This window comes from Oryza glaberrima, chromosome 6 (genome assembly GCF_000147395.1).
Source record: "Oryza glaberrima chromosome 6, OglaRS2, whole genome shotgun sequence".
Lineage (NCBI taxonomy): Eukaryota > Viridiplantae > Streptophyta > Magnoliopsida > Poales > Poaceae > Oryza > Oryza glaberrima.
The window spans coordinates 4,447,172-4,474,802 of NC_068331.1; the positions used below are offsets into that span (position 1 = coordinate 4,447,172).

Sequence of the window (27,631 nt, forward strand, 5' to 3'; positions counted from 1 at the left end):
TTGCTGCAGGATATATAAAAGAATGATCAGTTCAATGTTCAATACATATGCCAACTGTGCAAAATATATGCTGTATAACCCTTTCCTTACATCGAACACTCCAAGATAGCACATAGAAGAAATAAATCAATAGCAAAATTTGAAGAACATGTAACACCTTAACCAACATGTGCAAATCTACAAGTCGATGATAATGAATGTTTCAGCATGTTTTTTGTTTCTTTCTTTCTCATTCTACCCATATACTAGCATTTTATTCCAACGGTTCCAATCTAGAAAACAAGCTAAGCTACATCTTAGCCAGATTTACTGCCTGATGAACAGCAAGAACGATCTAACCTCACCAACAGGACCAGATTTACTTCCCAAGTTCAAGGAACTAATTGATCGCTTTCGATTTACAATTGGTTGCAACTAGTTCATGACATAATCACTGAAGCAAAGCAATCTACCTGGATCGATGGATCAAATCTAAGACAGAGTACGGTTCAGTAACAGATCCAGCTAAAAACTGTTTGGGTTTGGTTGGCTAAATCAGGTTTCACGGGAGCTCATACCAACGCAGCGAACAGACGATTCCGCTCAAAATCGGTGCCTGGATCCTCCCTCCTTCGCCAATCGCTGCTCCGACCATGACTGCGATCTCCCGATCCCCTCGGAATCAAGTCGACTTCTACACGGCCCCCGCGAGTGAATCCCATCAGATCACTCCTCTCCTTCCCCAGCGACCAAAATCAGCGGCGAGCTGAAGGGGCGGACGGCGGCGACTGCCTCTCTCCTCTCTCTCTCTCTCTCTCTCTCGTCTTCCTTCGCGAGTTCGCGTTATCGCGTTTGCTTTTTAATTTTTTGCTTTTTTTTAGGGCAATTCCTTCTCGGCGATTTGATATGCCTTTTTAACTGATTTGCAATTGATTGCTGTTATCTTCTTATGGTTTGGCTCAATTTTTTTTCTAAAAAAAATTAAATTATGGTACACAGCTACTATTTTTGTTATTGTTCTGGTGGCAATGGTACTTATAAATTATAATTGAAAATTCGGTTTGATATCACTAAATTTTACTCTTCAAGTATTTAAATATTTTTTTCTTTCAAAGCCAGATAGATTAGATGTCACATGCATGATTACACCGCTAATCCCAATGCAATCTCATTTGGATTATGTTTGTCGCAACCACTCCTATGCATGTGTTGGCCGCTCGTGTTCAGTGTTCACAGATCACAACACAAGCTACTACAGTAGTAGTTTATCGTTACAAGGATTAGAGTATCTATCAATGCACATATAGCAGAGAGGGAGGTAGAGAATCTTGGCTAGACACAGATTTTTGAAGATACAAAGCGGAGAGTATCTATCTATGCAAATAGTGGAGCTAGGATGGTGTTATTCTCTAATTAAGATATAGATTTTTTTTCTCGATTTTTGTTGGCATGCTTTTTAAACTGCTAAATGTGTTTTTCGTGCAAAAACTTTTTATATAGAAGTTGTTTTAAAATATCATATAAACATATCTTTTAAGTTTGTAATAATTAAAAATTATTTAATCATTAAACGTTAATGGTTTTCTCGTTTTACTAGACCTAACTATAATTCATCTTCACCAATTTCAAACACATATTCGCCTCTGCCAACTTCGCAAAGTGGCTAATCAAAATGCAGTGACAGTTCAATGTGCCTCCTTGAAATGAAGGATTGGCAAAGAAATATTGGAGAAATTATTTTTCTATAGAACCTTTGAAGGATATGAAGATTTCTATAGGATTGTGCTCATATGGTTAATTATATAGGAAAATAAAGAAGATGTTGGATCTATTGTGAAACTTTTCTCTCTTTTTTTTTTTAATTTAGCGATGCCGCAAGAGTAGCCTTCTTACCTTCTCCACTAATATCAGTACATAAATGCACTTCTTTTCTTTATTAGTGAAAGAGATAGTCTTCCTGCTTTCTTATTCGAATTTTTTTCTATAATATATGTAATCAAAGGGCTCCTTTCTCCCTTTCATGTGCTCTTAATTTCTGCATGGTTGAAAAAACATGTACTAGTTTAATTCATTTTTCTTTTTCTTACAGCGCAGTGCAGTATGTGCCAACTATGGATAGGATTTGCTTGCATGCAAGGTAGCAGGGATAATAATTTACACATGCACATGTGTGTGCAAGCAGTAACCACAGCTCCCAACGAAAATAAAATCCATGGATTCTTGGGTATCATGTGCACTTAGCCAGGCGCCAGCTGGCTGATTACACTATAATTATCATTTTTCCTGAAAAAAAAAGGACCTGGAAAACTTAAATAAATCCCTACTGACATAAGTTGGCCTATTCATGCATGGTCAGTCTGCAGAACCTTAAAACTGTTCTTGCACGGTTATCATATCCACAATCTAATATGCCCATTGGATATGCTATTTAACATTCAACAGAAATTTCGAAAAAAAAAAAATATGTCAAAATTTTGACCACGTGGATGCTCTTTGAGATGCGTACAGACAGGCAAAGACCACAACAACACTAGGCTACCGCACCTTTTTTTAAGTACAATGTAAATGGAGATTTGCTATATATATATTTAACATTTGACAGAAATTTTAGGGGAAATAACTGTCGACTTTTTGGGTGCGGGGATGTGCTTTGAGATACGTACAGACATGCAAAGCCCACCGCGACACTAAGCTACGCACAACACCTTTTTCTAAGTACAATGTAAATTGCATGCAACATATACAATGTAAATTGTATTATAATTTTGTGCAAGTTGTAATATAATTACATTATAATTATAAACTATAGCATAGTTATATATTTAGCAAAGTTTTTTTAATAATATATAAACAGGCCAATAAAATTATTTAAACCACACTTTGTAGTTTTTATTTTTTATTGTCGTTGCTTGCATGCAACCAATTAATCCTCATGCAAAACTAGGAGAATCATTTATTTTGTTAGCATTTTTTTAGCTAACCAAGTTCACGTGAATGCAATTTTGCAACAATATCGTAGACAATGGATCAAGGCTGGCTAGAATTAACTGATCAAAGTATTACCACTTGATCGAGAGAGGTAAGTGAGCAGCTTAAAAGAACTATTAACAGTCCAATGCATGGATTAGGTGATAGATTCTTCCTTTATATATTGTACTGGGGTGCAGTAGTGTGTTTAATTAATTATTGCACGTTGAGTTCGATCCATCTGTATTTGTGCTTACGTACGTTTTAGGTGCATTTTTTAATTTCCTCTTATGTATTATGGATTATCATAGAAATATTTTTCTAAACTGTATGATTTTCTAAAAGATTAGTACTTGAAATTCAACTTTTAAAAACTTTAATATTTATTAATTATTTTGTGTTTAAAATCAAATAATTATCATAATCTCAATTTCGTTCATAATAAATCATACATTAGAACTTTAAAATATGTATTCTCTGTCCTCATAATTAGTTAAGCTGGTGTTCTGGCCGATGCTCAGTTTGATGTCTAGTTTTTAGGGGGTGTTTGGGAGAAAGGGACTAGGGACTTATTTTTTTGGAGAAAGGGACTTAAGTTTAAGTTTAGTCCCTCTCTTCTAAACACCCTCTTAGTCCGCAATCCACACACTTTCCAATTTTTTCCCAATAAAAAAGAACAGAAAAACTTTTTTTAGAAGAAAAAGAAGAGCAGCGACAACTGTCATCACATATTACCAGCCTTATCTTTTTTCACTTATCACTTATGCTTATATATACTTATCAGTCAAATATTAAATTTTCAACCTTTTATTCGGAGTCGATTTTAGGGTTTTTTCATGAAAGTTTATTTTTTACCCTTGGTTTTCAGATCGCTACGAGCACATATATAAAAGTTTTATTCACAAATTATATTTTATTTGTAAATATTTCGTTTGTCTTATTCTTTAAGTAAGCCAAATGATGGGACCGTAAACAACGCCAAATGTAATCACGTCATTAAGTAAAGCACTTCATGATTAGGCGATTGCTTAGTCACTTCAGTACTAGAGCTAGCTTAGCTACCAACGTCGTCGAAGTGTCGAAGCAAGTGTATATACCTGCAGACGCGGCGGCGACGACGTCGCCGCGGGAGTCCCTGGCGCGCAGCACGACGCGGGTGGCGAACTCCGGGTGCGCCGCGTACACGTCCTCCAGCGCCATCTCCATGCTCAGCATGCTCTTCTTCCCCAGCGCCGTCGCCAGGTCCAGTATCACCCCGACGTCCACCGCCACCCTCGCCGCCGCCGCGGCCGCCGCCGCCGTTGTGTTGCCGGCCGCCGCCGCGACAATGAGCAGCGGGAAGAAGAAGAAGAAGACGACATCGAGACTACGACGACGGCTGCAGGTAGCAGCAGAGGAGGCTGCTTCCCTCCTGGAGCCAAATAAGCCTCTAGGCTCCATCTCAGTGGCAGTACTGGCTGTGTACACTACTACACTGGTTGGTGCCACTCGCTAGCTGCTAGCTGTACGCCTGGCAAATACTCCTACATGATGGTAGTACTTATATACTGCTATATGCATATATAATATGCTTTCAAAAAAGAATATATGCGTATCTCTTCTCTATCTCTACTATTATAAAAATTGAAGATATTTTTACCGGTATTTTGGCACGTCATACGTGTTTAAGTCGGTTTTTAAGTTCGTTCGCTTTTAGAAATATAGATCCGTGTTTAAGTTGGATTTTAAGCTCATTTGCTTTTGGAAAATACAAAATGAGTCGTATAAGAATTTTCTTTTTTTAAAAAAACTTGCATGCTAACTTGAGATTAAATACAGACTTTATGATTTTCTAAAAAGAATATCTAAGTGGGTTCCCATAGTGAATTTTACCCTAGCTAAACCGTATATATAACAACAATAAAATTAAAATAGCATTTACCCGTTGCAACCGACGGGTACTTTTTATAGTTTAATATAATGTATGTGATTGTTGCCCGATAGACACGATGTAGAGATCGATGACTATTGACTTAACCGTGTCTAATGGCTCTATGTTGAATAGTATACCGTATCAAGCATGCTAGGATCGAATAACAATATGTTTATGTTATATATATTTATTGTTTTGTTTCATATGAGTGCTTTGTCTCTCTATATGCATTCATTATGACCGAACAATGCAACACATATTGAGTGAATCTATACCGATCTTACAGAGAAATAACCCGCATACACCGCCGCTCATACATGGAAATAACCTTGTAGCATCTGTACCTAATCGTTGTACAAGTGTGTCAAGGTCTTGTTTGAGAATATTAAGATTCTAATAAGTAGCAAGTAGCCAACTGGTTATGAACTGAAGAAGTAGGGTCTTCCAACTTATTGCATTTTCTGGATTCTACAACTACGTATTCTTATAATTTAAGTAGAGAGTTGGAGGTTCTGCAACAAGCTAGCTAGCCACCAGAAGCTCTTGAAACAAAGGCTGATCGTGTAATTAACGTTTCCGGGTAATCTCCAAGGTAAGGATTTGTCTTTTTCATCGCGGCTGTTTGTGAGACAGCTTCTATTCGGTTTAATTTCCTACTAGCAAGCTGCTTGTCAGTATGACAATATGTACTAGTAATATATACACCCACTAGCTAGTCCATTACAGCTAACTAGCTAACTCTGAAGTTAGGTGAGAGCATGCATTCATATCGAGCAGCGTCGCTGAATAAGATTAACTAAGAAAAAAAATAAAGATTTAGCTGGGATGTTCCCCATTATCGTGAGACTAGCAGACTAATCAATTTCACCTTGCAAGATTATTCAATTAGTAAAATTCAGTTATTCCCGGGGTCTTATACTATGTTGACTTGGCGTTGACGTGACACGGTTGGTCCGGGAGACATGGCACTGTCTACGCTGACAGCGAGTCAGGCCGTCGTCAGGGAGAGATGCTGCTTTGGTTTGGTTGGATGGAGCCTTGGATCTGTCACTGTTTGTCCGTGTTACTAGTATAATTAATATAATACTGGAGAGATACGATATATAGTGTGAAGATTACTTAAGAAGGGATAATTTCTCTCACAAGATTAAGAAGGCATAAGTACAATAATCTAGCTGGGAAAAGAAAGACAGAAAGGCTACTCTTGATTTGATATGTTTGTGTTTGTTGAGCTCAGAATGTAATGCATTGTGGTGATATATTTACATAGTAAGCTTTAAGACATAACAATTGCTAATCAATGATATAATGTTTATATGAGCTTTAAGATATAATATTGATAATGTACTGTGATGTGATATGTTTGTACGTTGAGTTTTAGGTTGTAGAGGGTCAATCCTGTATATAAGATATTATAGGTGCCGACACCCATATAACACGAGCCAAGCCAGCGGGCCCCACCACGACGAGGCGACGCGAGAGGAGATAAGGTTTCCTTCACTCGCTCCCTTCTCTCTCTCGCTCTTTCTCTCCCTCCCTTCTCTCGCTCTCTTCTCTCTCCCTCCCTTCTCTGCTCGCCGGCGGAGGCGGCAGCGGCGACCACGCCCTCCACTCCGCCAGATCCGGTAGGAGGGGAGGCGGCAACGACAGGAGGGGAGGCGTCAACGGCGGGCAGGGTGGTTGGTTTCGGCGTCAGCGGCGGGCGAGGTGGTTGTTTCTGGCGTCGGCGGCGGGCGGAGAGGCCGGATCCAGCCTAGAGGGGAGTCAACGACGGCGAGAGGGGCGGCAACAGATCCGGCGGTGGCGTGGCTCACGGGCGGCAGCGGCGACCTCCCCTCCGCCAGATCTGGTGGGAGGGGAGGCAGTGGCGGCGGCGGAGCCCTCCCCTCCGCCAGATCCGGCGGGGGGTAGGCAGCGGCAATGACGGCGGCGGGCACCCCACGGGCGACGGTGAGCACCCCCAACCATCTCCTTCGCTTGCGATGATGTTTGATGTGAGATGAATGATGATTCAGTGATGTTTGATGTGAGATGAATGCTGATTCAATGATGTTTGATGTGAGATCGATGAATGTTTGATGTGAGATGAATGTTGCCTGATTCAAATGTTTGATTCAGTAATTTATTTTGTGAGATGAATGTTGCCAAACTTTTTTTTCTTGCGGATGTGGGAGGAGGGACTGCTCGGCTCGATCGAGCCGACGCATCGAGCCGGCTTTTTTTTATTCGTCGAACCTAAAAGGTGCCGGTTTTAAGGAACCGACACCTTTTTGCTACCTCCCTTGTGCCGGTTGAGAAAACCGGCAGGGAAGGGGGTTTGCTAACCGATACATAATACCTTTTCTGTAGTAGTGACACCAAGCATATCTATCATGAACCTTTTGCTATACCAACATTAGGGTACTCTACATAAAAAAAATCACAAAGATATTAATTTATATTATATGATAGGATTTAGAAATAGTTAATCCCTCCATCTAAAAAGGTTCTTTTTTTCCTACTATATAAGTTGCCCACATTAACCATAAGTTGGGTTTACTTGGACAGAGGGAGTTTTTGTTGGAAGTGACAATGAGTGAGAGACATTGAGTAAAGCCCCGTTCTAATCTACTTAAAGGGAGAGCAACTTCTTCGTTAATCATAAGTCGCTTTCTAACTATTAAATGATGTGTTTTTAGAAAATTTTATATATTAAAAGTTTCTTTATAAAAAAATAAATCAATTTTGCTACTTCATATATAAGAATTAATACCCAATTGATCATAAACTAATGGGCCAGCTCATTTCACGTGTAGTCAGCCAAATAGCTGAAAATAACTCGGCCTAAGGCATGTTGAATATATAGGTTGGTTTAGCATAGGTACACATAGGATGCCCATGCATCAACCATTCCATGTGAGAAGAATGTTGGTCTAGATTTATTATGTGAATCCGATCCTTTTTCCCTTAAAAAAATGTTTCGAAAGCTAAGTTCCTAAACATATCATAGCATCCTTAAATTGAATAAATTTATTAATTAAGTTTGAAGTTGAACCTATTACAGTATTACACAATATTAAATTTAGTCGCACAAATACAATATTAAATTTAGTCGCACAAATACTCAGACCACTGTATACCAGTATAGTAAAATTATTAGTACAAGATATATTTTTTAATTACAAGGTAATTAAGCAAGACAGCACAACATATATTGCTGCTAATCACTCTTCTCAGATCCTCTCCTCCTCCAGCGTGAAATCGTTCTCGATCTTGAACGTCTTCCAGCTGGTCTGCTCCAGCGACGGTCAGGTTGAGCAGGGGCCCTGATCCACTGCACACACCCATGGAGTTGGCTGCCATGAGCAGGAGGTAGTACACCGTGTAAATTTCAGAACATGCAAAAATGAAAATGAATGTAAATCACTCAGAAATGTAAAAAATTAAATTGTCCAACGCCGTCCGTGGGATTCGAACCCACGACCACACGGTTAAAAGCCGTGCGCTCTACCGACTGAGCTAGGACGGCTATTATGACGAATGGTATAATTACGTTTTATAAAATGTTATGAGGCCATTCGCAACAGGGAACGATCATCCATCACTTCCAGAAAACAGAAGTATTAGTTGAAACAAAATCTCTACTAGCATCCTCCTCCTCTCCAATTAATGTAGTTCACACTTAGAAACCCACCCCACCTAAAGTTCAATCTTTGAAGATCAAACTAAAATCAACCTAAAGAAAAATCGAATAGAAAAAATTGAACCATAAAACCATTATTCACAATCTTATTACAGGCTTACAGCTTACAAACATGAGATGTCGCTAGTCAAAACAAAGGCAAAATTCCGCGCGTCGTTTTGATCGATCGATTTGGTGAAATCACGGCGAGCATATATCTATCCAGCGTCCCAGCAGGGCAGTGACTTGGCAAACTATGCGCAGTAATATCAGCACTGCAATGTTCGGACTTCAGGAAAGATCAAATTTTAGCAGTTTCCAAAACACATTTTTGTGAATTCTACATGTTACTTTTACAGATTAGTTGAAAAATATTTCATGATTGTAGAAATAAATTAAACATTTTAAAAATAAAATTAATAAATATATGAGTAAATTTAAGAAAACCTCATTTTTATGATTAAAGTTGTAAAAGATCACACGTATCATGATATGTGGCACCTAACTTAAGTATTATTACTTAATGGTTTTAAAGTTTTACAGAACTTCACACTTATGCATTTTGAGCGTGAATTTACTTATAATTTAAAAACATAGAGTGTATATAAAATTTTTAATTTTTTAGTAATTGACTAAGATTGATAGGTTAATTCTTTACTACTTTCAAAAATTTATTTAAGATATGCTAAACTTTATCAAGGTTTTAATTTTGATAAAGATGGAGTTTTGTGAAACATTAAGACCATGAAAAGTATGATTATATACCACACGTTATAATACATGTGGTTTTCCACAACTTTAACATAAAACATGGTTTTTTTTATGAAATTTACTCTAAATAAATACCACACTTGTTAAAATCTCTTATATTTTGATGGAGCCTTCATTTCATATCATAAATCACTTTAACCCTTTTCTACTCAAACTTCTATAACCTTAATAAATTTTTTTAAAAAATATTAATATTTTCAACTAAAAAAACATAAAAACTACTCTAAGACTAAAAACAGATACTCCCTTAATTTTCGTTAGATTTAGGTTACATCCAACCAAAATTATATTCGGGAACGGAAGGATTAAATGCCAGAATCAAATTCTGAGTCCTTTCCTTTCGTCGTGAGAAAACCGAAAAGTCGCTCCACTTTGCTTTTGCACCCACCGGTTTCAAAAACTCGCCCCCCAAAATTCCTCCTCCTTCCTCTCGAAGGCGGCGAACCCCATCGATTCCTCTTCCTCCTCCGCCGCACGCGCCCCAATCCGATTCAACCGCCGGCGGCGGCGGCGGCGGCGGCGGTGGCGGCGATGGAGGTCGGGGACCTGCACAAGGTGTGGGAGATCCGCGCGCTCAAGAGAAAGCCCGACGAGCCCGCCGCCCGCGCGCTCCTCGACCGCGTCGCCAAGCAGGTCCAGCCCATCATGCGCCGCCGCAAGTGGCGCGTCAAGGTCCTCTCCGAGTTCTCGTAAGCGCGAACCCTAGCCGTAGCCTCCTCCTCGTCAATCTCTGTCTCGTTCCCGATCGATTGATCGGTTTTTTTTTGTTTGTTTTTTTTTTTTTTTTTGCGGGGAGATTGATCGGTTTTGTTGCGGATGTCTGATTTGGTTGTTGGGGGATCAGGCCGAAGAACCCGAGGCTGCTGGGGCTCAACGTCGGCGGGGGAGTCGAGGTGAAGCTGCGGCTGCGGCACGCGGGACGGGACTACGACTTCATCCCCTACGAGGAGGTGCTCGACACCATGCTCCACGAGCTCTGCCACATCGCGCGGGGCCCCCACGACGCGCAGTTCTACAAGCTCTGGGATGAGCTCCGCAAGGTACATAGATTTTTTATTTTGTATGATTGTGTGGTGATTGAAACTAATTTTTATGATTCCATCTCTAGATGTCGTGAACAATCGAACATACGAGTAGTAGATGTATTGCTCAATGTGGTGCTCTTGTATAAAACTGGGAATTCAGAGTTGTGCCGATGCTGCATTTAGGGTCTATCTGGCATAGAAAGTGGGAAGTATCCATAGTCCCTCGCAAGTTGGAGAATATCCCACAGAGTGGTAATTCAGGTTATTTTATAGAATCAAACATCATCCAGCTTGATTGTTAATGTTTTAATCAAAATCATGCTAAATCAGCCATAAAATAGATGGAATCGGTCTCTTCAGCACATGTGTAGAGTGCATACATATACTTTATATAGATTGTAGAGGTAGGAACCAGCTATATTGCGTTGTACTATTAGTTTCTGATGGAGCTGGGATTGGAGTGGGCAATAGAGCAAGTATGCACTTAGTCGTGGTTTGCATAGAAGCACAAAAAAGATTTACCTGTGCTACGACAGTAATTCCTGCAAGGAAAAGTTGTAGCTTAAGAACTGGTGTGTTCATTGCATCGAATTTAACTGAAAGCTCAATAGCCCATCCTTATTCAGCCTACTGTCTTAAGCTTATGCTATTTATGGAAAAACCATTCAGGAATGTGAAGAACTTGTTTCCAAGGGTATCACTGGATCAGGCCAAGGATTTGATGGTACAGGTCGGCGGTTAGGTGGGTTTACAGTACACCCACCGCCACCATCTTTAAGGCAAGCAACATTAGCTGCAGCACAGAAACGGGCAAGGAATGGAGCTCTTTTGCCATCCGGTCCTAGAAAGCTTGGTGGAAATAATGATATTATGAGTGCTCTTAGTCCAATACAAGCCGCTGCAATGGCTGCTGAAAGGAGAATGTATGACGATTTGTGGTGTGGATCGCACGATCAATCTGGCATTGATGATTCAGAAGACGTTGTTATTCTTGAGGATACACCTAACTTGCCAACGCAGCTTGGGAAAAGCACAAAGGATGGCTTTTCTAGCAGTTCTGAGAATCCCAGCACATCTTCGGGATTTCCCACAGCAGCACAGAATGGATCCTCTTCTTGTAGGATAACAATCGATGCAGGAGATAGTTCTCTATGGGAGTGTGTTGCTTGCACACTTCTAAATCAGGTATGTTTTCTTTTGTAAGCAAGGAGTTTCTATAACAGATAAACCTTTTTAAATGGGGTTATTTTTCACTGGATAGATTTCATACTGACCTTCCAGCATATTTTTTGAAGTCCACTCATTATGGTGGACTTGTAAATTACAAATATTCGAACGGTATCCAATTATCCACATACTTAAGTGCTTTGTATGCCTGAAAGTATTACATTATCACTGCATAGATGTAATTCAAACATATGAAAAACCAAATTCCATTTGGACAGCTTCTGATAAATGGCACAGAAATGCCATATATTAATGTATCATACAAGAGAAGGGCTTTGACGTTGTTTCTTTGCCTGAATGTTGAGCCTTTTCTATTGCTTTTCTTTATTTTCGTGTGCAAACTTAACCTTATTTCGTAGCCCCTTTTATATTTTGTGCATACTGAATACACTTTTCCTGGTGTGTTGTTTCTTTACCAGAGGCATTTTTCTCGCTTTGCTAAAATTTATTGTCTGAGAAAGGTTATTTGAACATTATAATTATTAATTCTCTTCATTTCTAATACTTTTGTAGCCTCTGGCACCAATCTGTGAAGTTTGTAGCGCAGCTAAACCTAAAACCACGAAGGCCAAATATGCAACCTGGTCCTGTAAATTCTGTACTCTAGAAAACAGTACTAAGATTGACAAATGTTCAGCATGCGATCAATGGAGATATTCACATGGACCACCTGCAGCCACATATTGTCCAAGCTATGATTGATCTACATTGAAGCTTGCATTAATATGGTAAGTACCACTACATTGTAGGCACATTAAATTTAATTTTCTTTTGGAGGCAATTTTTTGCTTTCATGTTGGTGGATTAAACATATCCACTAATGGTATAGAAGTACAGTTAAGTGACCTTCTTTCTGCACTCACCTACTAACAAATTTATCTTGGCCTATCAAGCTGACTTTCTTTCTGTATTCAATTCGTAATATACAGTTTGGTGGTGTTGCACCATAGCTATCTTTTTGACCCAGATTTGCTTATGTAGTTACATTCATTCGCTCCACAAATCTCTATCCACTTAACTGAATTGTATTATTGTAACAACAATTTCATGTGGTTATTGCAGGACTACAGAATTTTGGACAGCCATCTGCTGAATTGTGGATACACAAATTCGTTCCCATCAGCAGTTCTATCCGTTACCCCATTGCACTTCTGCATAACGAATCAGATGTGTAATTTACTATCTAAAGCATTCCCTCTTTCGTGGATCACATCATGTGTATAGAGAGAACCACCTATTGGAAACATCTGACATATCCCAAGCTCCCTCTGGGAGCAGCTAACGCTTGAACCATTTTCAATCCTTCCTGCTCCTGAAGTCCTGAAGCATGACCGAGCACGCTGGTATGTTTTGGCTCTGAACTTGTGATGGCAACACAATTGTCCTTACTGCATTATCTATTGCAATGGTGTTTTCACATGCTTAGATAATGCAACCGTGCATGTTTAACCAGGTACTATCATGAGTCGCTGTTGCTGCAGTTGAGCGATATAAGCTGTCACTTCATTCTAATCAACTAAGGTCGTTGACTTTTTATTCGTCCTCGTCTAATTTCTCCATTTGGCAGCTTTGGGTTTGCTCTTGGTTGGGTGCCAACTGCCAATGACTTGACAAGTTGACATTGTATGGTCAAAGCCCAATGGGGGAGTGAGCTTTATCACTTGTGTAACGATTAACAAATTTCTTAAAATCATTCCCGTGGTAGAATCTCGAGCGAAACCAACACTGGCTCCTTTTGAAACAAAGGAATTTTACATGTTCATAGGAATTTGATTCGATTCACACAAAAATCCTACTCCAGATTCCTTTGTTTCAAAAGGAATTCACTTCATCACCTTGCAGGTGCAAAAGAGTACCCCTCCAATGATCTCAAGCAACACGATGTGCAAAATCTAGACCGTTCCACTTGATTATCCATCTAGCAACCTTTTTGCAAATGCATCATTAACAAAAGCTAATCAACGGAGCTACGAAACGGCTAATTAAAACATATGCAAGGACAATCATATTACTCCTAATCAAGAGGATATTTATAGTAAACTAAATTACACCTTGTATACATACTACTATACGGTACAGTACGTCGCTGTAGCTTCTCTCCATCCATCCATCAACCTCACCACCAAGGGTTGATAACCCGATAATCATCGCGGCGCCAGTATTCGTCACGCATCTCGTTTTCTCTTTATTTGTTTCTTCTTTTCGCTTTTTTTTTTTGGCATTTAACTATTCGGCATTTTTAAGATGTGATAATTAAAAATTTATCACTCGATGTGAGTTATCATGTTTCTATGACATAAAGATCTAATGGTAAATCATTTATCACCAATTATAAGAGTGGTAAATAGTTAATTATTTCTTTTTCTTCCCCTCTCAAATCTCGTTTTCTTCTCTTTCCTTTTCTTTTTTCCCTTCTTTTTTTCTTTTCATCTCAAAGCAGAGAGCATCTCATCTCATCGATCGATCTCGATCCATTTCCGTTTGCTTCTTCTCCTCTTCTCTGCAAGAAGAGGCGAGCTCGCCTCCTCCTCCTCTCGACGCGAGCGGCGATGCGTGCGGGCGACATGCCGGGGCGGGGGGCTCGCCGTCGCCCGGATCTCACCCTCCCGATGCCGCAGCGCGACGCGCCGACGTCGCTCGCCGTGCCGCTCCCGCTCCCGCCGGCGGCGACGACGACGACATCCGCGCCTCCCGCGGGAGGGGCGATGCACCCACCGGCGTCGGCGGGGGCCGCGCCGCCGCCGCCGCCGGAGGAGCTGGAACGGGTGAGGCGGGTGGGGAGCGGGGCAGGGGGGACGGTGTGGATGGTGCGCCACCGCGGCACGGGCAAGGAGTACGCGCTCAAGGTGCTCTACGGCAACCACGACGACGCGGTGCGGCGCCAGATCGCGCGCGAGATCGCCATCCTCCGCACCGCCGAGCACCCGGCGGTGGTGCGGTGCCACGACATGTACGAGCGCGGCGGCGAGCTGCAGATCCTGCTCGAGTACATGGACGGCGGGTCCCTCGACGGCCGCCGCATCGCCGACGAGCGGTTCCTCGCCGACGTCGCGCGCCAGGTGCTCTCCGGGATCGCCTACCTCCACCGCCGCCACATCGTCCACCGCGACATCAAGCCGTCCAACCTCCTCATCAACTCCGCGCGCCGCGTCAAGATCGCCGACTTCGGCGTCGGCCGCATCCTCAACCAGACCATGGATCCCTGCAACTCCTCCGTCGGCACCATCGCCTACATGAGCCCCGAGCGCATCAACACCGACCTCAACGACGGCGCCTACGATGGCTACGCCGGCGACATCTGGAGCTTCGGCCTCAGCATCCTAGAGTTTTACATGGGAAAATTCCCCTTCGGTGAGAATCTTGGCAAGCAGGGTGACTGGGCCGCGCTCATGTGCGCCATCTGCTACTCCGACCCTCCCGAGCCGCCCGCCGCCGTCTCGCCGGAGTTCAGAAGCTTCGTCGGCTACTGCCTTCAGAAGAATCCGGCGAAGCGGCCGTCCGCCGCGCAGCTGATGCAGCACCCGTTCGTCGCCGGACCGCAGCCACAGCCACTCGCCGCCCCGCCGCCATCGTCGTGACTGCCAATTCCATCCGGTCATCGTGTCAAACTCCATTTCCATCTCATCAAGTTCTTCATAGCCAATCCATTTTCGAGTGTTCTTCAAACACCATGATCGTTTTCATCCATTGCTGCTGCCCCAACTCAAGGTTCTTCCTCTCTACTGTTCTTTGATGTTGTTTTATTCACAATGATGATCAAATATTGAGTAAATCTGGTTTGTACAAAGGATTTTTTTTCTACGAGATCAAGTACAGACATAATCCCACTTGTTAGCCAATTTGCCATAAAATTCCCTTAGAAACGAAAATTTCCACTATACAAGTAGCAGATTTTTTTTACTCCATTTCCACGATATTTTGCTTGTTAGTGGTAAGCTGCTTAATGATGATAGTGTGCAAGTTGCCACTCTTCAAAGTGGTTCTTTGGATTCTACTATGTGTTCTCTTGCCTAATTGGGTTCTATATTGAGATTACTTTCTCTATGTTTTTTTTTGGAGGAAAAAAAAGAATACACTCTCTTTATTCATTCTGTGTAAGGATAATATTATGTGTGCATGGTTGCTTTTGAACACTTGCTTCAATGCTTTTCCTGTCCCATAATTCTTCAGATTATGCCTTTTTAACATGAGCATATTTTCGGCTACTTTTGGGGCTATTCGATGCTCCTTTTTAGTAGTGCTACAGATTGGTGTGATATCACAACAGATGAGGTAGAAAAGATAGAGCCGTGCCTGTGCATTTGCTGCTTGTTTTTGACACCACGTACTAGTGATAAACCAGCTTAGTGTAAAATATCATAATTTTATGGCCTATTCGCTCTTTCCAAAAATATAACAACGTTTAGCTATGAATCTGACCAAAATATTTTACTTTGGGACGGATGTACTCCCTCCGTCCCAAAAAAAAAAAAGACAAACCCTGGATTTCCGTGTCCAACGTTTGACCGCCCGTCTTATTTGAAAAAATTATGAAAAAAATTAAAAAAGACAAGTCACGTATAAAGTATTAATCATGTTTATCATCTAACAACAATGAAAATACTTATTATAAAAAAAATTCGGACAGTTAAACGTTGGACACGGAAACCCAGGTTTGTCTTTTTTTTTTTTTTTTTGACGGACGGAGTAGTAGATTAGTAGTATTCGCCTAGTTGATTTCTTTTTTGTGAGAACTGCCTAGTTGATATTCCTACTTGATACTGAGTGGCTCTGTTGCAAGTAGAAACCAAAACATGCCGTGAACATTAGGCAAACAAAAAGCCATGGACACATCTGGTTTGGATGAGACCAGGACAATCGACGAAAGAAGAGATGGAATGGAATTTAAGGGAGGATTGTACTGAGACGTTAGGAATATGACAGGTGAAAATTGTACCTTGGCTCTCTTCTTTACCACTGAAATGAGACAGAGCTTCTTCAGCCTTTGTTTCAGGAAAACAAAAAAAGATTGTGCCTAGCATCCAAAGCGGAAAGAAGGAGAGGAGAGCTCCGTTTTTGTATTTAGGTGTGTCACCGTTTGGAAATTTGAAGTTTGATGCTGGCAGTGGCAGCTACGGGTCGTCGTGATCTCGATCTCACATCTTGTCCTGTGGCTGTGAATCTGCTTAACTATGACGTATTACCTCCGTCCTAAAATAAAAAATATTACGGAGTACCACCTAAAATTGGATATGATATATGATACTACCACCTAGAGTAGAACTAGATATGATATTACCTAAATCTAGATATGAGCATTTTTAGATTCGTAGTTATAGATAATATCACATCTAATTACACGTAGTAATACCAATTATAGGTAGTATCCCTCCGTCCCAGAATATAAGAGATTTTAAGATTTTGCTTGCAACGTTTGACCACTCGTCTTATTCAATTTTTTTTAAAATTATTATTTATTTTATTTGTGACTTACTTTATTATCTACAGTACTTTAAGCACAACTTTTCGGTTTTTATATTTGAAAAAAATTTAAATAAGACGAGTGATCAAACGTTACAAACAAAAACTCAAAATCCCTTATACTATGGGACAGAGGGAGTAATATTTTACGATGGTGCCATGTGTCATCCAACAACTGCTGGAAACACCATGGCACGCTTGTTTGATTCACGGATTGAATTTGAATTGCACGGTGAATCCAACGAGACGGCGACGAGCACAGAATTCTCACTGCTGGTATCGCGTCAGGTCCTGGCCCGCACGTTGCCTGATCGCGACCAGGGGGAGGAAGAGGACCGGAGTGCAGCAGCGCCGCGGCGGCGTGGCGTTCGTCAGTCTGTGGCTCTGTGCGTGATTCCCTTGCCGTCGCGCAACCTACGATAACGCCGGGCCCAAAGCCCATGAGCGCACAGCGTAGAGCTGGGCCGAAAGCCTGCGATATTTCAGCGACGAGTTGGGCCGAAACTGGGTACCCGCCGTGGTTTATAGGCCCATGCACTTATGGGATGCTGACTTTGTGCAAATGTGTAATTGTGCCGCTAATACGTGAGCCATAGCAAAGTGAGGCTCGTATGTCAGTGACTCAACTTTAAACTGCACATCCACTTCTCCGCTCATGCAGACCTAGATTTGGATCAACTGCAGTCAGATTTGAATCTATTGCCGGCTGTTAGATTTGAATCTAATGGTCAAAATACGTTTAGGGTACTGTACCTAAGAACCTAACTGTAGCAAAAATTGTTGAGATGATTGCAGTTGCGTGCAGTAGCGTAGTTTGCAATCTAAACTTTAGGTGATCCCAATCTTACACAACCACAGCGTGGTGCACCACACTTATGGGATTAAGATAGGCTGGTTGATGATTGCTTTTGTGAGCTTAAGATTCTGTGAAGAATTTTTTTTAGAATATGAAAAAAATACTCCCTCCGTATTTTAATGTATGACGCCGTTGACTTTTTAACAAACATTTAGCCTTTCGTCTTATTCAAAAAAATTATGTAACTATAATTTATTTTAGGAAAAAGTACGAATTACACTACTCCCTTGCACATTTCCATTGTTATACAACCTAACTATACTTTTGTGTATGATTATTGCGTGAGACATACGGGGCGAGGAATAGATCTTGCTGCCATAAGTGTAAGCAAACTAAGGGCTGTGTTTTTTTTTTGGTTGGGAACCCTGCCCTTTACACACAAAATATAACAATAGATTAACACATGATTAATTAAGTATTAACTATAAAAAAACATGAAAAATATATTAATATGATTTTTTAAAGTAATTTTCGTATAATTTTTTTTTAAAAAATACACCGTTTAGCTGTTTGAAAAACGTACGCACGAAACATAAAAGAAATGAGTTGGAAAGTTGGGGAAAGAACTTATGGGTGCTTACCGAATTTGAGATGATGCTGACTCAACCTGCGGCATCCTGAGTCATGCTGACTCACACCGGTCTACAGTCCAGTCAACCTCGTATTCACGATGGCTGATCATGTCATGGCTCGCCTTCACCGGTCAACATTATCTCCTTAATTTAACTTCGCAGATTTCATTCAACGCCAAATCTCACAAGCAATCTATCCAAATCTCTTTTATATATACTAGTTTTCATCATTCTTGATGCAAAATTTGACAACGCTACGCAAAGCAGCTGCTCTTCCATTCCATGTCTGCGCGTCCCAACCCTCCGCCCGTGCGGCGGCCGCGCTGGCGCCGGGATCTCACCGTCCGGATGCCGAGCGCCGACGTCGCCATGTCGCTCGCCGCGCCGCCGCCGCCGCCGTCCTCATCCCTCGACACCAAGGTGGAGCCCCCGCTCGCTGAGATGGAGCTCGTCTGCCTCGTCGCCAGCGGCGAGGCCGGCGAGGTGTGGCTGGTGCGTCACCGTGGCACGCGGCAGGAGTGTGGAGATTATGGGTACCCCATACCCACACGGCATGATTATCCGACTAGTCATAGGGGATAGCTTATATCTATGGAATATGTAACCGATCATGACTTGGGTATTACGTTTCCTTTTATATTATGGAGTGGTCTAAAGTCCTGATTTGATAATATTGTAAAATAGATTTAGGAAACCGATACCGTATTGGTTAAGGTTTCTATCTTGTAATCCTGCCCCCCATCCTATATAAGGTGGGCAGGAGGCCCTCTAGGGGGCATGAGACAACCTGATCGTCAGATCAATAAACATTCGGTGGATTCAAATCCCCAAACAGGAGTAGGGTATTACCTCTCATATAAGGTGGGCAGGAGGCCCTCTAGGGGGCATGAGACAACCTGATCGTCAGATCAATAAACATTCGGTGGATTCAAATCCCCAAACAGGAGTAGGGTATTACCTCTCATTGAGAGGGCCTGAACCTGTCTCTGCATCCATCCACTTTTAGGTCTCGTGCGCTACCCCTTTTCATATTGCCGAAAATTTGTTTCGACAGTTGGCGCGCCAGGTAGGGGAAGCGCCGAGTACCTCGTCGACAAGCGCGATGGAATCAGTACCGTATATCAACACATCATCTAAAATCCTCGGTCTGTTTGTTCTGATCTGATCTATTATTATTAGATTGATTAATTGCAGATTAAATTTGGGTATTTTTTGTGTTAACCTTATACATGATTATTGAGATCAACTTCCGCCGCCGGTTCACCTTCATGTCGTGTTCATGCGATCCTGTTCGCGTCATTGCAATTGATCCCCAGGAAGGTGGCCTTCGGCATAAAAATATGCATCGGTCAGATAGGAAAGCAAGAGCTTCCTTGAGCACCATACATACCTGGATGAACATGCACACGGGCAATACATCCATAACTCTACAGTTATACATTTAATTTGCTGATATTAATCAGATTTATTTTATTTGTTTCCGTGTGAATCTCAGAGCATCACCGATGGACGTCCTGTGGGCTGTGGCCACCACGGGTCACACATGGGAACAGCCAGCCTATGGCTAATCAGGAGAGAACACGTGCAGAAAGTTGATCTTACCGATCAACAAGCACCATTAATTTACTTAATCATGCCTATATATTTTTATCATTAACCAAGTTGGTTTGTTGTCTTGTTCTGTAAGCACGCCGAGCCATGGATCGCTTGATTAGTCCTAGCGACAGAGTGCAAGACCAGCAACCAATTTTCTCCGTCTCGGAGTCAGTCCGGTCGAGGAAATCAATCTCGGCGAGTTCAACAATTTAAATCTCCGACTCCGCCGGGTTTTTTCCCTTCCAACTTATTGTTGTTTATTAGATTAATCTCTAAATATCAGATTAATCTCTTGGAATTTCCTGTTGATTACATGTAATGCTGTGGCACTGCTGTTGTCGATTGGTGTTTCCGCCTGCACGGCTGGCCTATTATGCCGTCGTTGTTGGGCATCTACGACTTCACCGACCGGCTTGCCTTCGTCCTCCGCCGACTGGTGTCTCCGCCTGCACGGCTGGCCTATTATGCCGCCGCTGTTGGGCATCTACGACTTCACCGCTGGCCTGCCTTCGCAGCCACCGACTGGTGTCTCCGCCTACACGGCTGGCCTATTATGCCGCCGTTGTTGGGCATCCACGTCTTCACCGACCGGCTTGCCTTCGTTGCCGCCGACTGGTGTCACCGCCTGCACGGTTGGCCTATTATATGCTGCCGTTGTTGGGCGTCCGTCGACTGGTGTCCTCACCTATACGGTTGGTTGGTCACACCACCGTACATGGGCGTCTACGTCTTCACCGACCGGCTGGCCTTCGCCGCCGCCGACTGGTGTTTCCGCCTGCACGGCTGGCCTATTATACCGCCGCTGTTGGGCGTCTATGACTTCATCGCTGGCCTGTCTCTGCCGCCACTGACTGGTGTTTTCGTCTATACGGTTGGCGGACTTCGCCGCCGTTAATGGGCTTCATCATCTACACCACTGGCTTGGTTCCACTGGCGCCGACTGGTGTTTTTGTCACCATTGATGGACTGCTTCGTTTCTACATCGGCTACTTTTGCTGTCACCGAGGGAATACGATAAAGCTAAGTCATCATTTATTTTATTCTTTATATGATATTTTGCCTTTTCCTTTGCCTCACTACATCAACTGGTTCGCCGTTGACTAGTGAGTCGGGGTCTACAGATGTTATATCATATTTTTTAAACAATTTTCATAATATTTATCTTGATTGCTTGCGACATATTCTGAGTACAAAAGTGCCTATCGAGTTATGAAGTTCCATCTTCCTATGCTTTCCGTTTGGTTTGCCAATGGATAGTTGCCTTTGGGCCGATTCCTAGCACCCGAGGGCTCGTTGGATGGATCGAATAACGCAAGGTGCTAAGTATTAATCGGAAGAAATCAAAAGCATAGAGATAATATAATTTATTTTCTGCTCTTAACAATTGCAAAAGTACCTGAGTAGTAAACTCTGATCCGTGAAACTTTGTTCCATTAATGACGAACTCATGTCACTCATATGCATGTTTGGGAAGTGCTTAGGCCGACTCCCGGTGCTTGGTGGCTATGACTAGTTGGGCAGAGTGTTTAAACGTAATGAGTCATCTGCTCGGGGAAATCAAAATTGACAAGAGAAGAAATACATATTTATAAATATTTTAAAATACTTGAATTTTTCTCGAGTATTATATTTACATCAGATACTACTCATCCTATATGTTCGTTCTGCAGGATCCAGATCCAGATATGCATAAAAGGGATTCATGGCTTTAAGCTTATCTCTTACGCTCCAAGAATGGATCAGTCAGAACATCACCGACCGGCCACCTCGTCCGCCGCCGACTGGTGTTTCCGCCTGCATGGCTGGCCTATTATGCCGCCGTTGATTGGCGTCTACGTCTTCACCGACCGGCCGCCTCGTCCGCCGCCGACTGGTGTTTCCGCCTGCACGGCTAGTCTATTATGCCGCCGTTGTTGGGCGTCTACGTCTTCACCGACCGGCCGCCTCGTCCGCCGCCGACTGGTGTCACCGCCTGCACGGCTGGCCTGTTATGATGCCAACTGATGCTATCTTCTTCACGGCTAGCTACATTGCCGTCACCGCTAATAGGCGTCAGCATCTTCAACACAAGCTGCCTACGTCTGCTGCCGACTGGTTTCTTCACTTCCATGGCTGCATGATTCTGCTAGTGTTGATTGGCCTTATCGTCTTCATCGCCGGCCGTCTCATCTGCTGCTGACTAGTGCCCTCGCCTCTACGTCTGGTTTATACAGCTACCACTACTGATGGACATCATCGTCTTCCGTCGCCCACTGGTTATGCCGCCGCCGACTGGTGCTTTTATCTTCATAACTACGCGTTTTTGCTACCGGTTTGCTTATGTTGCCGCCGACTTGTATTCACTTCATCACGGCTATGCAACTTTGTCATCATGGTGGAGCGACTTCATCTTCATTATCTTTGGCACCGGCAAACTCTATTGCCGCTACTTTGCAAGTTTTGCTACTTCACTAACCACGACGTCTACAAGAGCTTCGACATCTCGGCATGCGTCACCAAATATGATGCCGTGTTATTTTATTACAACAAGTGGTGTTTCAATCTTCAATATTTCTACTCGGACATCTTCAACATGCATCTTTACTCAAGCAATGAGTACTCGACGACAAGCTACAGTTCTCGACTCTATGTTCAGTTGTTTCCCAACTAACCAAAGAGTCGGGGGCTACACAAATACAAGGCTCAAAATTCGACAATTCGACAAGCTTTATGTCAAGATGAAGCAATTAATTAATCAGCCAACGATTCTACTTTGGGAGTCATCAGCTTCGTCTTCGCTTCAGAGCAGGTGTTCTACTTCAGCAACTCCGATTATTTCACCGACAATTTTGGCTTCTCCACATTGCTACAATCTACTCCAAATTTCTCAAGTATCAAGTTTGAGATTTAATCTACATATTCGGGTGTTTAGAGCTATCAACCAAGCAGCTTAGTTTCGATGAGTTGGACAACAGCATCTACTTTCCTCCAAGTGAAGCATCTGCAACAGCTATAACACCAAGTTCTACTGTCATCTTTATAAATCAAGGAGCGTTGCATCAATCTTCGTCATACACATGCTCACATCAAGGAAACTACTCGAGTTTTGATGTCTTCTCAACAATTTGATGGATTATTGTCACTGACATCATCACCACCACCTCTACTTCATCGGCCCTGACGTCTCCGCCGTTGCTAATGGATGGCTATGTTTTCACCTCCGGCTGCTTCTGTCATTGACGACTAGTTATTTCACCTTCATGGTTGACCTACTACGCAAATGCTAATGAGCGTCTTCGTCATTATTATTGGCTGCTACACCGCTATTGACTGGGTCACCGACATCGTCATCATCATCAACATCCTGTCAAGCTTATTTAACATAGCCAACCCTACTGCTATTGAAGGACAAGCTATATGCTCAGGGGCTTACTAGCTCAAACACAAGTATCATACCTTCAATTTGGACTTGTTCCGGATACATGCAACATGAATTCATGATCATGGGTCTATTTTCTGTGCTCAAAGACTGGACTATTTATTATTCCCCGTAAGGGTTATCAACCGAATACTTGCGCCAATCGGGATTCAATTATTATATATATTTTGGAGTATCCCATAAGGGATAATCACTCAGATCAGAAGCTATTCATATGAGCTACACTTGGTCTACATTACCTAGAAGATTTATTACTCGGGAGCATGTTACATGCGTCATCCTTTAAAGGGTGTCGAAGGTATATTTTTTGGCCTAGGCCTAATATGTCTGCAGCCCATATTTTCAGGTGTGGCCTATCACGTTCTTTTAGGGACTTAGGCACTTTTTGCTTAGGCCAAAGTGCGCGTGATCAAGTGCCCAATACCTTAAAATCCTTTTATACCGCAGTTACTCAACTTTTTAGGAGTTGGTACAATGCATCTTAAAAGGTGTCAAACAGTAAAGCTTTATATAGCTGCCCCGCTGACTTTTTTATATAAGTCAAGGTGCTGTTTGGGTTTTTAAGCAATTGATTGGATACAATATCGTTGCTTTTTGCCACGTAAGTGTGCATTTTTATTGACCAATATTATGGCTTAGGCTGATTATATATTGTGGTCATTTTCCAGGCGGTTGGTAAATCTTTTATGAGTTTATTTACTCGGATTTTATACCACATATGTCATATATTTCTAGGTGTGGTGAAACCATGTGTCTTTTAGGGACTCAAGCACATCTGTTAAAGCAGTGAGCGCATGGTGTATGCCCAATACTTTGGAAATTTATTTATTCACAACATACAAGCTTCTTTATAGCTGTTTTGCTATGTGTATTCAATGATGTAGTCAGCTTTAGGTTGCACGCATCATATTTTACAAAGCAGTCAGTATATCACTCGGATCATGTTATTCAGGGATTCACGCCGCATATGCTATATATTAATATTAAGTCACTTGGTTGACTACAATTATCAAAACCACTCAGTTGGTGCATCTATTAGGTACATCTATTCGATGCACCTGACTTTATTTTTCAGCCTTCCACAGTCTTCATATTTGGTAAAAGTATTCGGGAGATCATGGCGAAGATGATTGAAACACTCGGCTTTGGAGTAATCTAGTTCGAGAGAAGATTATCTTTCCGATTGTGAAGGTCTCAGGGGCTACTGTGGAGATTATGGGTACCCCATACCCACACGGCATGGTTATCCGACTAGTCATAGGGGATAGCTTATATCTATAGAATATGTAATCGATCATGACTTGGGTATTACGTTTCCTTTTATATTATGGAGCGGCCTAAAGTCCTGATTTGATAATATTGTAAAATAAATTTAGGAAACCGATACCGTATTAGTTAAGGTTTCTATCTTGTAATCCTGCCCCCCATCCTATATGAGGTGGGCAGGAGACCCTCTAGGGGGCATGAGACAACCTGATCGTCAGATCAATAAACACCCGGTGGATTCAAATCCCCAAACAGGAGTAGGGTATTACCTCTCATTGAGAGGGCCTGAACCTGTCTAAATCCCTGTCTCTGCATCCATCCACTTTTAGGTCTCGTGCGCTACCCCCTTTTTATATTGCCGAAAATTTGTTTCGACAGGAGTACGCGCTCAAGGTGCTCTACGAGCGCTGGGCCGCCGCCGCCGACGACCACTCGTCCCTGGTGCGGTGCCACGGCGCCACGAACTGGAGCGGCGGCGGCGGCGAGGAGCACCGGATCGTCCTGCTCGAGCACATGCGCGGCGGGTCCCTCTCCGGCCGCCGCGTCGCGGACGAGCGCCCTCGCCGGCGTCGCGTGCCAGGCGCTCTCCGAGATCGCGCACCTCCACCGCCGCGGCGTCGTCCACGGGGACATCAGGCCGTCCAACCTGTTCGTCGACTCGTCGGGCCGCGTCAAGATCGCCGGGTTCGGCGCCGACCACGCCATCGACCGGACGGCCAACGGCGGGCCCTGCAGGGCATCGTTCAGCCCCGCCGCGTACATGAGCCCCGACCACGCCGGCGGTGGCTACGCCGGCGACATATGGAGCTTCGGCCTCACCATCCTCGAGCTCTACACGGGCAGCTTCCCCTTGGTCGAGCAGGGGCAATCGATCCCGCTGACGTGTTACTCCGACGGACCACCGGAGGCGCCGGCCACCGCCTCGCCGGAGTTCCGAAGCTTCGTCGGGTGTTGCCTGCAGATGAATCCGGCGAAGCGGCCGTCCGCCGTGCAGCTCATGGATCACCCGTTCGTCACGTCCTCCGTATTTTCTCAAGAATAATATAGTTATTTTTTAAAAAAATGATATTGGTATGACATATTTCTACTACAAAATACTTTCCTCCATCCAAAAAAAACTAATCTAGAATCGGATTTAACATAATCTAGTACAACGAGTCTGCACAGACTCGATTAGCTGTACTAGATTGTGACAAATACAATCTAAGGTTGATTTTTTTTTGGGGATGGGGAGTACAACAGAAAATTTAAATTTAAAATCGACTCATTTTAAGGGGAAAAAAATCTATATTGTGAATGGTACTTACACATTTACCATCATATTTGTCTTTTTTTTTCTCACGTCATAGGTTGAGTTTAGATTTGAATTTATCTTAGTGGTAAATCTGTAAATGCAACATACTCTATTGAAATTTTTGTTTTGGTAATCTTCATAATTATTGAGAAGTTAGAAACACACAAGGTGATGCCCCTTTGAGGAATGAAAGCATATTTCCTTCTTGAAATGATGATGATTGAAGCTATTAATGGCTCAATTCTTTACATTGTAGTTTTTGTTGAATTATAGTTGTACGACGATTTTCCATATGATCTTATAGGATAGTACCCAATGTATTTTTGTATATTCAAATTCAAATATAAATATTATAATACATAACTTCGAGTCTGCAACTTTGATGTACTGTATTGGCTGCTTCGTCATATTAGTGATGTGGATTAGATCAAACTGACCAGAAATTCCAACGATCATCTGGAAACACCATGGTCCGCTTATTTGATTCATGGCTTTGATTGCATGGAGATCTCGTTGAACTCTACTTGTATGTGTAAAGCCTGATCAGAACAATTAGTTGATAAGTCCATTAAACCCTCCTAACTATTGTGTTTTTTCTTTCTAAAATCACGTCTCAACTTCAAAATTGAATATTCAACCCTCCCAAACTATCAATACTCCCTCCGCCCCAAATTATAGGGCGCCCATTTTTGAAGAAAAATCAAACTCGGCAGCTTTTGACAAATAATTATACTAACTATATCTATACTAAGTATTATGCATGTTATATCACAAGATTAGTACTTTCATGTGATACTAATTTTATATTTGTTGGGATCATAGAATGAAATAAATGATGGTCAAAGTTGCTATTGAAGACCGTGTAAGAAAATATAGGTCTTATAATTTGGGACAGAGGAGTAACATTTAATTGACCCCGGTCTAAACAAGGAGGGTATTCATCGCGTAGCGCTTATATGGACTCTAGCCAGCAACATAAATTAAAAAATAGTATGTCCTACATGCTAGAGATTGATTCCCTTATTCCTCTTACTCCTCTCTTATCTCCCTTTCTCAGTTTCTCCATGTGTCTAGGATGCCGATGTGCTTGTCGTGCGCATGTTGGTCTCATGCACGGTAATCATGATCGTGGTGCTCCATGCCTTCGCGTCCATGAGTGCCTATTGTAACATCCTGAAAATTCCCAGTAATAAAAATCACTAAAATCTTAAACTTTTTAAAACTTTTGCATCATGTTGGTTGATTGCTATTGCTTGCCAAACCGTAAATGATCACAAAGAAAGTAAAGAAAAGATCTAAAATTTAAGCAATAGATATAATTTACGAGAATATGTTATTTGTTACTAACCCTGCAAATATTAGTGCACAAGAAAGCAAGCCAAATCAAGCATAAGTCAAAATATTAATTTCTATTATAAATCACAGATCAAATATTAAATATTCGAACCATGCGGATGGCTTGATGCCATAATTAGCTAAAAGAAATAGTAAAATCAAATCTAATTCGTTTGAATCCAATCTCACATGAAATATAAGAACACATGAAATGATGATCACCACTATAATGATCGTGTCTATAAATAAGTAATTCACCAGGCTATATAGATTGATACTTAGAACATTTCGC

At 42.2% G+C, this 27,631-nt stretch overlaps 2 protein-coding genes, 1 non-coding gene and 1 pseudogene across 4 annotated transcripts; 3 read left to right on the forward strand and 1 right to left on the reverse strand.

The window, feature by feature from the left end:
• Positions 1-8,293: 8,293 nt before the first annotated feature.
• TRNAK-UUU (transfer RNA lysine (anticodon UUU)) lies at positions 8,294-8,366 on the reverse strand. The gene has a single exon. It is a non-coding gene; the product is annotated as a tRNA-Lys (tRNA).
• Positions 8,367-9,653: 1,287 nt separating this feature from the next.
• On the forward strand, positions 9,654-13,526 carry LOC127777094 (DNA-dependent metalloprotease WSS1). Of its 2 annotated transcripts, XR_008018249.1 has the most exons (6): positions 9,654-9,979; positions 10,135-10,330; positions 10,985-11,500; positions 12,056-12,270; positions 12,605-12,885; positions 12,996-13,526. XR_008018249.1 is itself a non-coding variant. In XM_052303602.1 (5 exons), the coding sequence occupies exons 1-4, from the start codon at positions 9,822-9,824 to the stop codon at positions 12,242-12,244; spliced, it is 1,059 nt and encodes a 352-aa protein (XP_052159562.1). In that variant the 5' UTR covers positions 9,689-9,821; the 3' UTR covers positions 12,245-12,270; positions 12,605-12,989. The 2 variants fall into 2 exon arrangements, 1 of the variants encoding a protein (XP_052159562.1); XM_052303602.1 differs by lacking the exon at positions 12,996-13,526 and having other exon boundaries at positions 9,689-9,979; positions 12,605-12,989.
• Positions 13,527-13,950: 424 nt separating this feature from the next.
• LOC127777095 (mitogen-activated protein kinase kinase 5-like) lies at positions 13,951-15,966 on the forward strand. The gene has a single exon (XM_052303603.1). The coding sequence runs from the start codon at positions 14,092-14,094 to the stop codon at positions 15,118-15,120; it is 1,029 nt and encodes a 342-aa protein (XP_052159563.1). The 5' UTR covers positions 13,951-14,091; the 3' UTR covers positions 15,121-15,966.
• A 2,746-nt stretch (positions 15,967-18,712) lies between these two features.
• Positions 18,713-25,752, forward strand: LOC127775404 (mitogen-activated protein kinase kinase 5-like; annotated as a pseudogene).
• Positions 25,753-27,631: the final 1,879 nt, after the last annotated feature.